The sequence below is a fragment of the Balaenoptera borealis genome (assembly GCF_965194805.1).
Source record: "Balaenoptera borealis genome assembly, chromosome: 15".
In the NCBI taxonomy this organism is placed as follows: Eukaryota; Metazoa; Chordata; class Mammalia; order Artiodactyla; family Balaenopteridae; genus Balaenoptera; species Balaenoptera borealis.
The window spans coordinates 69038321-69052187 of NC_138871.1; the positions used below are offsets into that span (position 1 = coordinate 69038321).

The 13867-nt window shown below is 52.3% G+C and overlaps 1 protein-coding gene across 2 annotated transcripts; it reads left to right on the forward strand.

Moving 5' to 3' along the window:
* The first annotated feature begins 289 nt into the window (after positions 1-289).
* Positions 290-13656, forward strand: PCARE (photoreceptor cilium actin regulator). Of its 2 annotated transcripts, XM_082356863.1 has the most exons (3): positions 290-5178; positions 9661-9948; positions 12281-13656. In XM_082356863.1, the coding sequence occupies exons 1-2, from the start codon at positions 1433-1435 to the stop codon at positions 9836-9838; spliced, it is 3924 nt and encodes a 1307-aa protein (XP_082212989.1). In that variant the 5' UTR covers positions 290-1432; the 3' UTR covers positions 9839-9948; positions 12281-13656. The 2 variants fall into 2 exon arrangements, 1 of the variants encoding a protein (XP_082212989.1); XR_014234793.1 differs by lacking the exons at positions 290-5178; positions 9661-9948 and adding an exon at positions 10863-11590.
* The last annotated feature ends 211 nt before the right edge of the window (positions 13657-13867 follow it).

The window sequence follows — 13867 nt, forward strand, 5'->3', positions numbered from 1 at the left end:
TCCTGGACAAACTAATGAATGTTCTCATGACTTTTATTATAAGTGACTTAGACGCCAGGGGGAAAGGAATAAGGAATTCCTTTTTTTTTTTTTCTTGAGTACCTACCTCTTACCAAGCACCGCGCCAAGCACTTGCCTAACATTAGCTGACAATTGACTTAATCCCCACAACAACTCCACGAAGTAGATATCACTATCCCCATTTCAAAGATGAGTTCTGCCCCAGGGAAGTTACATCACTTGTGGAAATTCCCCCAACTAAAAGGAGAAGAACTCAGTATTTAAACTCAAGTCTCCCAACTTCAAACCCCTGCTCTAGACTTTACTGACAGCAAAGAAAGTTTTAAAGGAGGTTTTAAATGGGCAGCTGCTACCTTAGGCATGGGCAAGAGTACCAGGCTCAGACTGAGTAGAAGCTGGGCTTGAAAAGGAAAATACATTTTTCCCTGAAGTTCTACTCCTAATGGCTCTCCACTGCCCAGGTTTAGCTTATTTTCCTATGAGGAAGGTTTAATAAAAAGCCTTTTCCTGTGGGAGCATTGTCTCCCTGAGCCCCTATAGTTCACAGGGACCGGCCTTGAGCTTTATATGATGGAGAGTTTTTCTGCTTTCCCCTCCAAGGCTCCCTGCGATCTACCTCCCTTTTCTAGGGTAGAGGAAAATCTTCTTCATTCCCTGTCTTATTTAGAGATGTCCTCCAGCACTAGAAAGTCGTAGTATTTTTATAAGCCACAAAAACAACAATGTACCGCCTCAATTTCCAGCTACTGTGCAATTTTGGGGTCTTCTGGATGGTAGCAGGTTGGAGCACACTCGGCTGATTTGCCCTTATTAAACTGTGAAAGTCACTTCTCTGCCAGGATTCATAAACGGTGAGCCCTCGCTTCCCCTCCACAAATGTGTCTCTTCCAGAGCCTTTTGCAATTATGGCTCATTTCTCTAGGTTTCATATGGCAGGCATCTGAACAGAATTAAAAACATAAGCACGTGCAAAAATAATCCACTTCCCAAGATAGTAAATGCTGAGTTCTATATTAGAACACGCTGTGAGTGCTGACTGGCTAGGGCATGATTAACCTAATAGGCTTAAAGTTCCACTTGCCATGCACATCTGTCAGGACACGAGCAAGATGCAGTCCCGTAATCCACGGGACTGAAGTCCTCTAGAACTGCCCTGTTGCTCACCAGCAGCAGAGGGTTCAAAACTTAGAACAACACCAGAACGGCGGCAGCATCACTACCTCTACACGATGGGGCCAAGGAAGTAAAGAAAGCCGGTTCCAAGTTTAGGACATTGCACCTTGGACTTCAAAGGATTCTGGCTTGGAAATTGCCTGGATGGACTAGTAAGACTGCCTTTTGTTCCTGTTTTGAATACAATTCTCTGAAAATTGCGAGGGTTGCAGATGGGAGATGACTACAAGCTGACATCATGGGATGTACACCTTCCCACAGCGATATTGTTAACAGCGTTGCTAAGAGTGGCATCCAGTTTTTTAAAAAGCCCAAAGCAATTCTGCCAGGATGTCAGGGGGCCAGTGAAAGATGCTCCATCCCTTTGCTGGTTCAAAACTCCACCTGCTATGACTCTGGAGGGGGCTCGTCCCAGGGACAGAGGCCAGCAGAAGAGCAGCAAAGTCCCAGGTGGATCCAATCTGTGGCTGAAAGTCTTTGTCAGCTCACCAGAGATTCCACTTCAGGCAAAAGGAAAGATATGGAAGGACTGATCCCAGAAACGAAAACCTCCCCATCCCAGCTGAACAAATCACAAAGCTACGTGACTACAGACATTCCATTCAAGAGACAGAGTTCCCAGGGACCACAAGGGGCGGTCTTTTCTAGGGAAGAGAGTGAAGAAAGTAATACCCAGGAGACTTCCAAATGGGAAAAGAGGCCAAAATGTCACAGGTCGAGCAAACAGGGCCATTACTGCCAAACCATCCTTCCTGCCCACGAGTCTGAAGACAAAGTAGACTTCCCTGAGCCCCTGGTGAAGGCCCACCGGCGTGCTTACACCTATCTGCACACCTGCCTCTCCAAATACGAAGCAGTTCTGAGGATCACCCATCGCGCCACACAGACCCAGGAGCTGCTGCAGCCCATGGTCGGCTTCCTGTTGCTGTGTTTTGATGAGGTCAACCAGCTCTTGGGGGAAATCTCCAAGGACGGAGAAGAGCTCCTCCAGGAAGTTAAGGAGGATCTGGTTTGGCCGTTGAAGAAAAGAGAGCCCCAGGAGCAGCCAGATCTCTTGCGGCAGCTTCTGCAGTACACAGTTAGCAAGCTGCGGGCGCTCAGCGGCACGGTGGCCTCGCTCTCTGACAGCCTCCTGGAGGGCTCCGGCCGCTACTTCCGCGGCGCCTCAGGCCACCTGGGAAACAAGCTGAGCAAGAAGAGGGGTGCGGATGAACGCCTCCTAAGGGTTCTGGGGCACCTGGAGAGCTTAGCGAGTGGCCACAGTGACCCTGAAGTGCAGGGTCTACCCTTGTGCTCTGAGGACAGTGGCATTGGTGCTGACAATGAGTCCGTGCAGCTGGCAGACAAGCTGGGCAAGCAAGCCAGCTGGGACTTCGTGCTGGAGCCTGCAGAATGGAGGCCAGTGATTTCACCCACAGCGGAGGCCAGGCTATCAAGACACACCTGGCAGCACGGTCCATTCTGGATGGGTTCAGCCAGACCCCAGGACTGCCCGCTCTCAAGGCCTCTTACAGCAAAGGTTCAGCCAGCAGTGCAGGGTGGACCAGGGAGCCCCTGGCCCTCCAGCACAGGCCCAGAAAATACTGCCTCCAGGCCTTGGGGGCTGGGCCAAAGCTCTCCGTGCGATTCCCCTGGGATCAGGATCTCCAGGGAAGCACACTTTCCTGAAGGCTCCAGGTTGATGGACACTCCGCCCCTCAGTGAAGGTGAGGACAGCAGCCCAGAGGAGGAGGAAGACAAAGAGAGTTGCCTGAGTCCGCGTGCGTGGCAGGGACACGCTTCCCATGCAAGGCCTCGGTCTTCACCCGCCGGTGCCGAAAGCCCATTTCAGCCACACCCCCGGAGGCTTAGGAGCCCCCAGGACCAGGAAATGATTCTGAAGATGAAGGAAGCAATCAGTGAAAGGATCAAGTTTGTCCCCGTGCCCTCTGAGCACCAGGAATGGACTGAGGAAGAGGAGAGAACCATGGTGCCCCCAAAACTGAACACGGCCAGCGACAGCAGGAAGGCCCCCTCAAGGCAGAGGAGGTCCCGGTCTGAGGGGTGTCTGAAGAGCCACGTGGAGGACCCCACCCTCCAGGAGCTGTGGAGGGTCCAGAGAGACCTCAGCCAGAGGCTGGAGGCACTTTGCACCCAGGGCACCCGACAGCAGGGGCACAGCCAGAAGCAGGTTCTGCAACCCAGGACAGCAGCGCTGAGGCCCGACAACTGCTGCAAGGTCACCCCAAGCAGCACCATCAGCAAGCTAAAGGCATCCCTCACCAAGAACTTCAGCATTTTGCCAAGTCAGAGCACCTTGCAGAAATGCTGTCCCCGCCCTGAGGGAGAACAGCCCTGGCAGAGAAAAGCTGAGGGGCTTCCAAATGTCATCCCATCAGGTGAGAGGGCCAGTGAGGCTCCCAGGGCCCGGGACTGGAACATCAGGAGCTGTCCTACCAGAACATCGGTCAAGAAACTCATTGAAACTTTCAGTCCCACCGAGGGCCTAAGGACACTGGGGGATTCCAAGGACTCTGGGCCGAGCCCCTGCCCCAGGAAGTGGGGGGTCCCCACCATGCCTCCCAGATTCCCCATTTACAGGGGACTTGCCCCTTTGTATCCAAAGCCTCGAATTTCTCCAGCAGCAGGTGGAGAATCTCTCAGGATGGGCCCAGGCTGGAGGCCCTGTGCTCCCACCATTCCCCCTCTGCTCACAGCAGAAACAGCCAAGAGTGAGGACCTCAACTGTGAAACAGAGGCGAACCCAGAGCATCTCCCTCCGCCGCCTCTGGAAATCCTGATGGACAAATCATTCACTTCCCTGGAGCCCCCAGAAAGCAGCAATCTCGCAGAGAGCTCCCTTGAAGGGACCCACGTGCCAGGGCTGGAAGGGGCTGGCCCCGCCCGGAGAACGTGGGCTTCCCCAAAGCTAAGAGCCGCCATGAGCCCCTCTGACCTGCTGCCCAGCAAGAGCACGGCCACCCTCGCCAGGGCCCGCAGCGCAGAACCAGGGAGCAGCAAGAGAGGCTGCAATCCCGGGAAGCTCGCCTTGGACCTCAGCCCCCCGCCAGCCGCCAGCGGAAACCCAGAGGTGCCGGGCAGCAGGGCCCAGAGTCAGGCACGAGCGGACAGGGCCACAGGCCTCTCCAAGCATCCGCGGAAGGTCATCCACTGGCACCACTCCAGCCACACGTCCGGGCAGAACAGGACCTCGGAACCCAGCCTGGCCAGGCCAGTGCGAGGGCCACATTCTCCCGAGGCCCCAAGGCAGAACCAAGATAGAAGCCCCGCGCTGGTCAGGAAGGCCTCTCCCACAAGGGCGCACTGGACGCCCAGAGTGGGCAAGAGGCACTCAAGCCTGCCCTCCACTCACAGACCTGCCCAGCCAAGTGTGCCCTGTGTGCACAGGTCCCCCAGCCCACCGCTCAGCCCTCCAGTGAGCCCCAGGGTGCTAAGCCCCCCAACAGTGAAGAAACGAGCTTCCCCTCCCCCCCAGCACAAACTGTCCACCCCTCCCTCGGCAAGCCCACCCGCTCAGCACAAGGTCTCCGGCCCCCCTGCCCAGTGCGCAGAAGCCAGTTCCCCTGCCTCTGGCCCCTCCCCATCTCCACCAGCGTCTCCCAGTCAGGGGCCCAAGGAAACAAGAGATTCTGAAGATAGTCGGGCAGCCACGGCCAAAGCGTCTGGGAACACATGTTCCATTTTCTGTCCAGCCACCTCCTCTCTGTTTGAAGCTAAGTCACCCTTCTCAACAGTACCCCAACTCACCCCGCCATCGCTGCCACCTGAAGCTGGGGGTCCTTGTGGGACCCCGACAGGATGCTGGAGGAGCAGCTCAGGGCCACGACTGAGGGCAGACTCACAGCGAGGGACAGTTCTGTGTGCCCTCAACCCTCAGCCTTTCACCAGAAGGACAGCTTCTGACTGCCAGCCGGGCATCCGCCTTCACCTGCCTGCCCCCGGCACCACCAGCGACGCTTGTGAATCCCAGCTTGGCCAGAGCAGGTAAGGAGAGTCCTCAGGCCACAGCCCTGCAGTTATTGGGATAGAGCTGATGGGCCCTTAGGCTCATCTGGGTCAGTAGTTTTCAAACTGTGCTCCAAGAGAAGAGCAGCTGGGAGAGGGGTCTAGGAATGTCCTGTCTCCCAGTCCCCAGTGCTTAAGCAACCGTCTTTCATCTGTTACACACTTCAGGTTCCCGAGAAAGATTTAATTGCAAGGGGCTCTGCTGTATTAAAGTTTAAAAAAAAATTTAAAAATTAAAAAAAAAAAGTTTAAAACAATCAGGTTAGTGCAACCCCATGTGCCCCTTATTTTACACTTGGGGAAACTGAGGTGAAGTGACTTGACCCCCAAAGTTGAGTCATTGTCACCTGTCTGGAGCCAGCAGCCTGATTTCTATCTTTCCTGGTTTACAGCAATAGACCAGCATCTTAGTGGGAGCTGCTCAAAGTTTTTGGTCCCAGGACTTCTTTAAGCTCTTCAAAATCGAGACCCCCAAGGAGCCTTTGCATATGTGCATTGCATCTATCGCTTTTTCCTGCTTTACAAATTAAAATTGAGAGATGTTTAAAATATTTATTAATTGAAAAAACAAAAACGACCCCATTCTATGTTAACATAAACTATATCCTAATGAAAAGTAACTATATTTTCCACAACAACAACAAAATTGAGTGAAAGGAGTGGCACTGTCTTATACTTTTACAAATCTCTTTAGGGTGTGGGCTTCACAGAAAGACAGTTGGACTCTCAGACCTTTGTCCACAGTCAATCTGTTGAGATATCACACATCATGTAGTCTGGAAAACTCCACTCTACATTCCTGAAAGAATAAGTGAAAAAGGCACATAACATCTTAGTATTATTATGAAAATAGTTTTGACCACGTGGACACAACCCCCCCGCCCCCCGCCGCCAAAAGGATCTGGGAGGCACCCAGGGGACACGCCTTAACAAACAGCGGGTCCTGGAGGTATTGAATATGAAAGTCTGGCTTCCCCATACTCCCAAGGACCTGCCCCCACTTCTCCTCCAATCCAGCCTCATCTCCATCTCCCCTTTCAGAGGAGTATAGAGCAAGAATAAGACTCTCCATGAGCACTGAGCACCAGAACCCAGGCAGAAGGGCTGCCATGCCTGCCCTGGGCCGGCTGAGTTCTAAGTGTGCCTTTCTCATGAGAGGCAGCTGACTTGCATGTCCTTGGCCCAGCCCTGCAGACAGGCCTGGGCATGCAGCTACAAGGGGGCATGACTCAAAGTAGAGCCATTGCCTGGGAGTTGAAAGGACTCGAATGGTGGTGTGATTATTTTACAGAGTTTACGGGGACACGCATCTTTTCCCAAATTGTGGCATGGGGAGAAAAACGTAAATCTGAGGTCAATTAAAGAGGAATTCTTATCAATGTGTCTTGATATCATATCAGACAAAGCTCAACCCACAGCAGTCCTTGCTATCTTTGCATTGCCCACAGTTGTGTAAATCAGAAGTTAATTTCTGCCAGAGCGATATGTGTTACAGACTTCACAGTCTGTCCTGGCATAAATGGTAGATTTTCCACAAAGTACTCGGCAGTCAATTTTAAATAAAGATATTATCTCTGGAAAGTTGTGCATGATTATAGTTATAGAAACTTCCCCAGCCACTTGAAAGAAATGAAATATTGATTGTTTTTGCAAGAATCTTCATGTAACGTTGCTCTTTTCTTAAATCTAAAATGAGCTTCCTGCAGCACAGTGCCTTTCATCTGAGAACCTCTATAAGTGTTATTGCATTATTCCTCACGCTAGCCATTTATTCAGTTATTAGATTTCTAAAACTGTGCCCTTCAGGAGAAGAGCTTGAGAGAACAAGGACAATGAAATGGCATTAATTAAAAACACTAACACTTTAAAACAGCAGGAGCAATAATAAAGCAACATAAAATTGTTCAAGGAGAAAATACTGCCATTCTCTCAGGTTTCTCCTCGGAATAAGGCGGCCTTAAAGGTTGTTTTATGTCCTGAATCTCAATATTCAGAGAGATGAGGTGGGGTGGGGAGTAATTGTAGCTTGAAAGAGGGAAGAGGATTCATAAAGAGGAGCCTTCCCAAGGTCACGCGGAAGGTCACAGAATGACAGCCATTCCCCTATCTCCCGGTCAGACCACACCTCTAAACTGTTCCAGACTGTGAAACTGTGAGCACGTGATGAATGTGATGGGGAAATGCTTATTCCCCAGACACACACCCCACTCCCCACTCAGCCCTGTAAAATTAGCGTCTGGGAGCAGAAGTGCACCAGCTGTAAGAGGAGGGCTTTTGCGGCTCTGGAGATGACAAGCATTTTTTTCTGCCCTCCTGCGTATGGGAAACAACGCCAGGGAACTGAGCATGATTCCCCCAAGATCATGCAACAAGACAACAAGCCAGTGCCCGAGAGCCAGAAACTGTTACAGGCTGTTTCCCCAAGCAGGGACTTGCAGGGACAGCCCTACCCATCGTATCTCGAGCCGAGGCAGGCTTGCAGGATGCACTGGCCTGTGTCTGGTGTTGATTCCCTGCAGGTCATCCCGTGCCCCCTTTTTAGAAAAACTGATGGTGTTGATATCTTCCCCATCTTGGGGCCCGGGGATTGGGCGCAGTCCTTGGGGGCTTCCCCAGGAAGCTCTGTTACTGAGCTTCGAGGGTTATTTACGTGTTGAATCCCCAGGTGAAGGCACCTGTCTCTAGCCAGGTCTCAGTGTGCCCAGACTTGCTCCGCTAAATGCGGTGCTTTTAATCTTTGCCAGTCAGGGTCTCTCTGCAGCCCCCTGACCCCGTTTCCTGGAGACCTGGGCAGCCTGTCTCCCCAGCAGGTCTGGGAACAGGTGGAACCACGGCCGTACGGCAACCAAAACAGTCGACCTCCTGGCCTGAGCCTCAGGCATATGTGGGACCCGGTTGGGGGCGGGGAAGACACGGTTCAAGAACCAAATCCTGCGTCACACCTCGGTGTCAGCCTCCACTAACACTGCATGCCACAGCCTGTCCCCTGGGCCTGCCCCTCCCATTCCTGCCAGCTGCTCCAGTCTGGGAGCAGCAAAGGGTCATGCCTCCCTCTGCTCAAAAGGGGCACAGGCAGAAGAAAAAATAAGGTGGGAGCTGTGGCCCACAAATCACTGGGTCCTGCAGGGACTTACGATGGGGCCAGAGGCTGACATAGGTGAGACCGGCTCTAAGGAACAGGGTGGGTTCCTCACTGCCTGAAAACCACGTATGACGGCCAGTGTCAGTGCCCACCCCACCTCCCCCCACCATTCCTGCCACCCTGATCTTGTTAGGATCCAAACTCAAACTTGTCCGCCACTGGTTGGACGTCCCACGTAAGCCTAAGCACGCAGAGCCGAGCACACTCATAATACAGTCAAGAAGGTGCCGTCGTGGGCAGAGAGAAGGGCTTCTGGTCTGTGCGTGTGGGGAGCTGGGGCCAGTCCTGGTCCTGGGGTGACTGATGGAGAGGCTTCGAGCCTCAGGTGCCCACCTGTCATATGACAGGGTGGTCCCTCAGGTCCCTTGCAGGTGTGACTTCCTAGTCCTACTACAAAACAGCACCAGTGACAGCCGACAATTTAGTGAGCACCTATCATATGCTGGTTAGTGTGCGGAGAGTTTTCCATGTGTCATCCAATATTGATAACTTTGAGTGTCCTATGAGATGGGTATTATTACTATCTCCCTTTCACAAAGCAGGAAACTGAGAATCAGAGAGATTAATCAACATGCTAGAGGTCACACAGCTAGTAAGTGGAAGGGCCAGGACTCGAACCCAGACAGCCGACTCCACCCTCCACGTGGTCTTCGTGAGGCTAGCCTGGCTGCCCGTAGCCAGTGTGGCTTCCCGAGCTGGTCCCCCATCTGGCCTAAACTCGCTCTGTGCTTGTGACCACCCTCCACTCCGTGCTCCCAGAGCACATTGGGTGTCCCTCTCTGTTCAGAGCCCCTCTCACTGTGGCACTCAGCAGCGAAGCTCTATTCTAGCCAAATGCCAGGTCTGGGCCAAGCAGTTTTCATTTTATTCCATTCAGGAAAAGGGTGGCAGCTGAGCAAAGCAGGGGTTTTTTTGCTGTTATTGTTGGTGTTATTTTTGATTCAACTAGCTAAGCCTAGCTCTTTATTAAATAAGAAGTGCTTTTAAAACAAAAACAAAATAAAGGCCTGGCTCCCGAGTTCCTGAGGGAGCTGCTTTGCTCACAGCAGCAGGATCTGGGCATCCCAAGAGAGAACAGGACTCAGCCTGTCCTCTGAAACACCAGGAGCTTGGTTCTCACGGTGCCCAGCCACAGCAGACACCCACAAGGACAGCACCAGCAGGCAAAGCTGATACAGAAAGGCAGAGGCCTGGCACCAAGAGACCACCAGGTCTGTGGGTGACACAGACGGGAGGGCTTGAGAGAGACAGAATGGAGATGGGGCGGGGCCAGAAGGAACGAGGAGGGTTTGACTGGCACCTGTGCTTTCTCTCTGCAGCAGCAGCGAGGAGAGCCCCAAGGACACAGAGCCATGGAACAGTCCCTGTGCCCCAGAACCGAAGGGCGGCAGCAGGGGTGCACCGCCCCCGGAGCTCTGCGTGCTGGGCCACGGGCTGCAGCGGGAGGCCAGCGCCAGCCATGCCCAGGACAAGCCCCAGCAGAAGGAAGTGGCCTGACGGGCTGGCCGCCTGAGTCACACTGATGCCAGTCACCCCAGAAGGCAAGGGTGACAGCCAAGCGTCAGACAACCCCAGAGAGGGTGGGCCAACCAAACTCCTCCTGAGAGGTAGGAAAGGCCTGGAAAGGGCACTGCCCAGAGGCTCTCCTAAATTCTAAACAATCGCTGTTTGCAGTCCTAGATCCTGGTTTGCCTTGGGGTTCAACGAGTATCTATAACTTTGGACCCCGCAATGACACGCTTTAATCCTTCAAGTGCTGGTCTTAATTTAGAAGGAAACAATATTTACCACGTGCTTGATGAGCCAGGTGTTTTACCCGGGTTAGCTCTGTGAAACCATTTAATTCTTTCAACAGTGAATGAAGCAGATAGCATTCTCCTGGTTTTTGCAGATGAGAAAACCAAAGCACCTCTCGTCCATTCACTCCCCCAAGTGCCTTGCCTGAGGTTACACAGCTAGGAAGAGAACAGAGCAAAACGTGAACAGGTGTGCCTGGCACTAGACTCTATTGTCTTTCATTCCTTTCTATTTTTTTGAACATTTCATTGCCCTTGACTGTTCCATCACTCCATTTGCAAGCATACGTATGTACTTGTACAAGTGGAAAGCTTCTTCTTGTTTTTTAAGGTTAAATAGTGGCACAGCTTTTATGTGCCCATTATGAGCTCTGTTTAGAAGCTGAATGCTCCAGAGATAAGAAGCCTGAAGTGGCATTAAGACACACAGCTCCACCCACACTCCTTCTTCTCCTTCCCAAGCTCAGCTCCAAAGCCCTAAAAGCAAAGCTTCCAGCCCATCAGCGCAGCCCTGCTGCCTCTCCGGCTAAGCCTGTCTCAGATGCTCGACCCCATGCCCCCACATGCCTCTCAGGCTGAGCGGGTACAACCAAGCCTCCCAAACAAAGCAGCCTATTCTCTGCACCCCGTGGGGGCTGAAGCTCAGAAGGACGTGTGGGTAAGGCAGGCACACACACGCGCGCACACACACACACACACACACACACACACACACACACACACACCAGTCTCCCCCAGGGGCTTCTCTGCCAACGTTATTCCCAGGTCATCTGCAGAACTTCTGCTGGAGTTGAAACTGAAGTGAAGAACCATTGTTCATGCCCAAAACCTGCTTCTGCCAATGAGCTAGATATTTGCTGCAGAATTTGGAATTTTTCCACTGGAGGCTGTGGAGTGCTTTCTATTTAGAAAAGAATTTGCAGTAATTGGGTGATTCAATGCCAGCTCAGTGGGTTGTCAAAAGACAAGAATTCTCACCCACAGGGTACAGCTAAGGGACAATCCTCCACATCTGCTTCAAAGCTGATTTGTTAAGTTTGGAAAAATTATAGACTTCAAGTCTTTTCTTGTTGAAGTAGATCATGACTCAAGAATACGTTAAACTGGGTCCTGAGGACTAAGCTCCCTTCCCCAGGGATAGGCCGCGGCTCCAAGTAAATGATCCCCACCTTGACTTGTCCAGTTATTCAGACAGGGGTGACAGGGACAATCTCTTCCAAGGTACTCAAGGAACAGCTGATTAAACTACCAAGAGGGACCACAACCCACCCCTCTATTGGGAAATGTCTGTACACACCCAGTTGGGTGCTCATGTTTGCTGTGTAGCTGCACTAATCCTCAGAGCAGAGCTCAGGCCACAGCGGGGCAGAGCCACACCCAGGGGCTGGAGGCTGGGCCCTGGGAACTGCCTGGGCTGCAGGACACAGGAGGAAATTCAGCCACCCAGGCCCAGGTAAGTGTGTGAGAACAGCCGGCTTCAGGAAACTTGCTCGAGAGAGAGCTGGACTGTCTCCCTGCATGGTTAGGCTGGCAGCATGGGTAACGAGGGCTGGGCCCCGTAGGCTGGCTTTCAGGAAGGAAGCAAGCAGTGTGAAGCAATCCAGCTCAGAGGTAAGAGAATTGCTCAGAAAGGGGACCTGCCCGGTGCTAGGGTTTCGAGGCCAGCTTCCTGGAGGTCTGAAGAGACAAAGCAGAACCCCAGGTGCCGGGAGACTGGACAGGGACCCAGGTGATGCAACTGGGACGCAACGTGGGGATGTAACCCCAGGGATGATAAAAAGTCTAAGTGACTGGATGAGAAGTGGGGGCCAGATCCACAAGAACGGGAAGTTCTGGGTCTCCAGCCCAGGCCCCCCCTTGCAGGGTCTTGGAGGTTTGGGGCTGGTTTGAGTGTGTGGGTGTGGCTGAGGGTACCCAGCTGCAGTGGCATGAGGCAGAAGTGGGCAGCTGGGAGCCAGGCAGCATCGTATGTCACGGAGGGGGTCAGCATCAGAGCGAATGCCCTGGAGGGGTCTGGAATGAACCACTGCTGCCTTCATGAGGGTGCCCGGCAGGAGGTTCTCTGAGAGGAGAGGCTCCCCCGACCAGCACCCCAAGCTAGGCTGGCAAACAGCAGCCAACACCCACCCCTCCTGTCCTGCAGGCAGCAGCGGAGGGATCCAGGGTGCACAGGATTCCTGCCGTCAGCCATGGAGCCGTTCATACTCCTCACCCCTCTACACTCACTGAGCACCTACTTGTGCCAGGACAGGGCCAGGCTGCTGCCATGTATCCTCATATGTGATGTAACGAGAGACCCAGAACCTCTAGGCCCAGGCAGCAGGGACAATGAGCTGCTGTAAACATCGTGATGCCCAAGGACCCAGAGGCTTCAAGAATCCCAAGTCATCTTCCCAGAGGGGAAAGGGGAGGGGTCGCTAAGGCCAAGGGGCTGGAAGGCAGTAAAGGTCTAAGATGAAGCAGTGCCAAGCTGGCGCTGGAACAGATGAGTCAAAGATATGCTTTTTGGGCTACAATCCCAACTACCACACTCAGCCCAAATTACATGTGAATTAGACTTTGTGTAAAAGAAATTAAATCCACCCCAACAGACCATTTGTGTGGCATCCACGGTTTCACCCCTCCTGAGACCAGGCCTTTCCTCAAATCTGTGTCTGTGGCTCTGCCTCGGAGAGCACGCTACCGGTGGCCATGAGGGGCAAGCCCCACTCCACAGCTTCTCGGATGGGTCACTCTTACCCACCCGCCCCCTCCACCCAATAACCTCGTCCTTGCTGGGCCCAATCCGCTTCCTGTGCTCAAGGGGGAAGGGAGAGCAGGGTGTTTTTGTTTTGTTTTGTCTTGTTTAATTAATTAAGCCAATGGACCCAACCCATTAAAGACCCCCGTGTCTGTTCTTTTTCTTCACAGTTAGAAACCAAGAAGGAATGTTGGGTATAAAGACAAGAGGGAGACCACACAGGAGATTAATTTAAGGAGTGCATATTATACCCATATTCTTATTGGGGCCGACTCCTTTCTGGGGGTTTACAGCCATCCTCCATGCACACAGGGACCCCAGAGCTGTGGAGAGGGGGGTGTCCAGCCCCCTCTTTATCCAACACATTCGTAACATAGCAAAGAGTGCTGCCCCAGGGGAACAACACAATTTTCTAGTTCCATCAAAAGGATTCATGGAGTAAAAAAGCAAATATAATATTCTAGTGGAACAGCGATAGCTTTTTGCAAATATAAATACAATCTTCAAGATGAAATAAATCTTCCTTCCGCAGCTTGGTTCTGTGCGGTTGTTTACTATAAGCAGCATCTATTTTCCTTCCTCACGTCATATACCCAGTTCAGAACCTTAAATAATCCATGTTGATAGAAAATGAAGGGCAGACAAACCAGAGAGGCTTTTCCCTCACTGTGAAGCGCTTACGTTTGACAAGACTCGCCTCATAAACTCCGCAACATGAATGAAAGGGATTTTGAGACATATATTCTTTTTTTCTGAAATAAACCAGTGTTTTGCATGTATCAGGGGAGCAGGTGCCATGAATTATTGTGTCAACGTGTCTGTCAATTGATCGTCTGGTTGACTGCGTACAGGCTGCCAACACCCGCTCTGTCTGCCAAAGCAAAGCTTTTCAAAGGTAATATATTTTTAAGTAGCCCCACATCAAAGTCTGTTGAACTGCCATAAAGTAAATGTGTTCTGAGCCTATATTAACAGAGCATGTTATACGGC

Excerpts from the sequence above, each read along its gene's own strand:
- PCARE (XM_082356863.1), top strand. The coding sequence starts at position 1,433 with ATGGGATGTACACCTTCCCACAGCGATATTGTTAACAGCGTTGCTAAG. Across the intron at positions 5,179-9,660 it reads TCCCAGCTTGGCCAGAGCAG|CAGCAGCGAGGAGAGCCCCA; the intron begins GTAAGGAGAGTC and ends TTCTCTCTGCAG.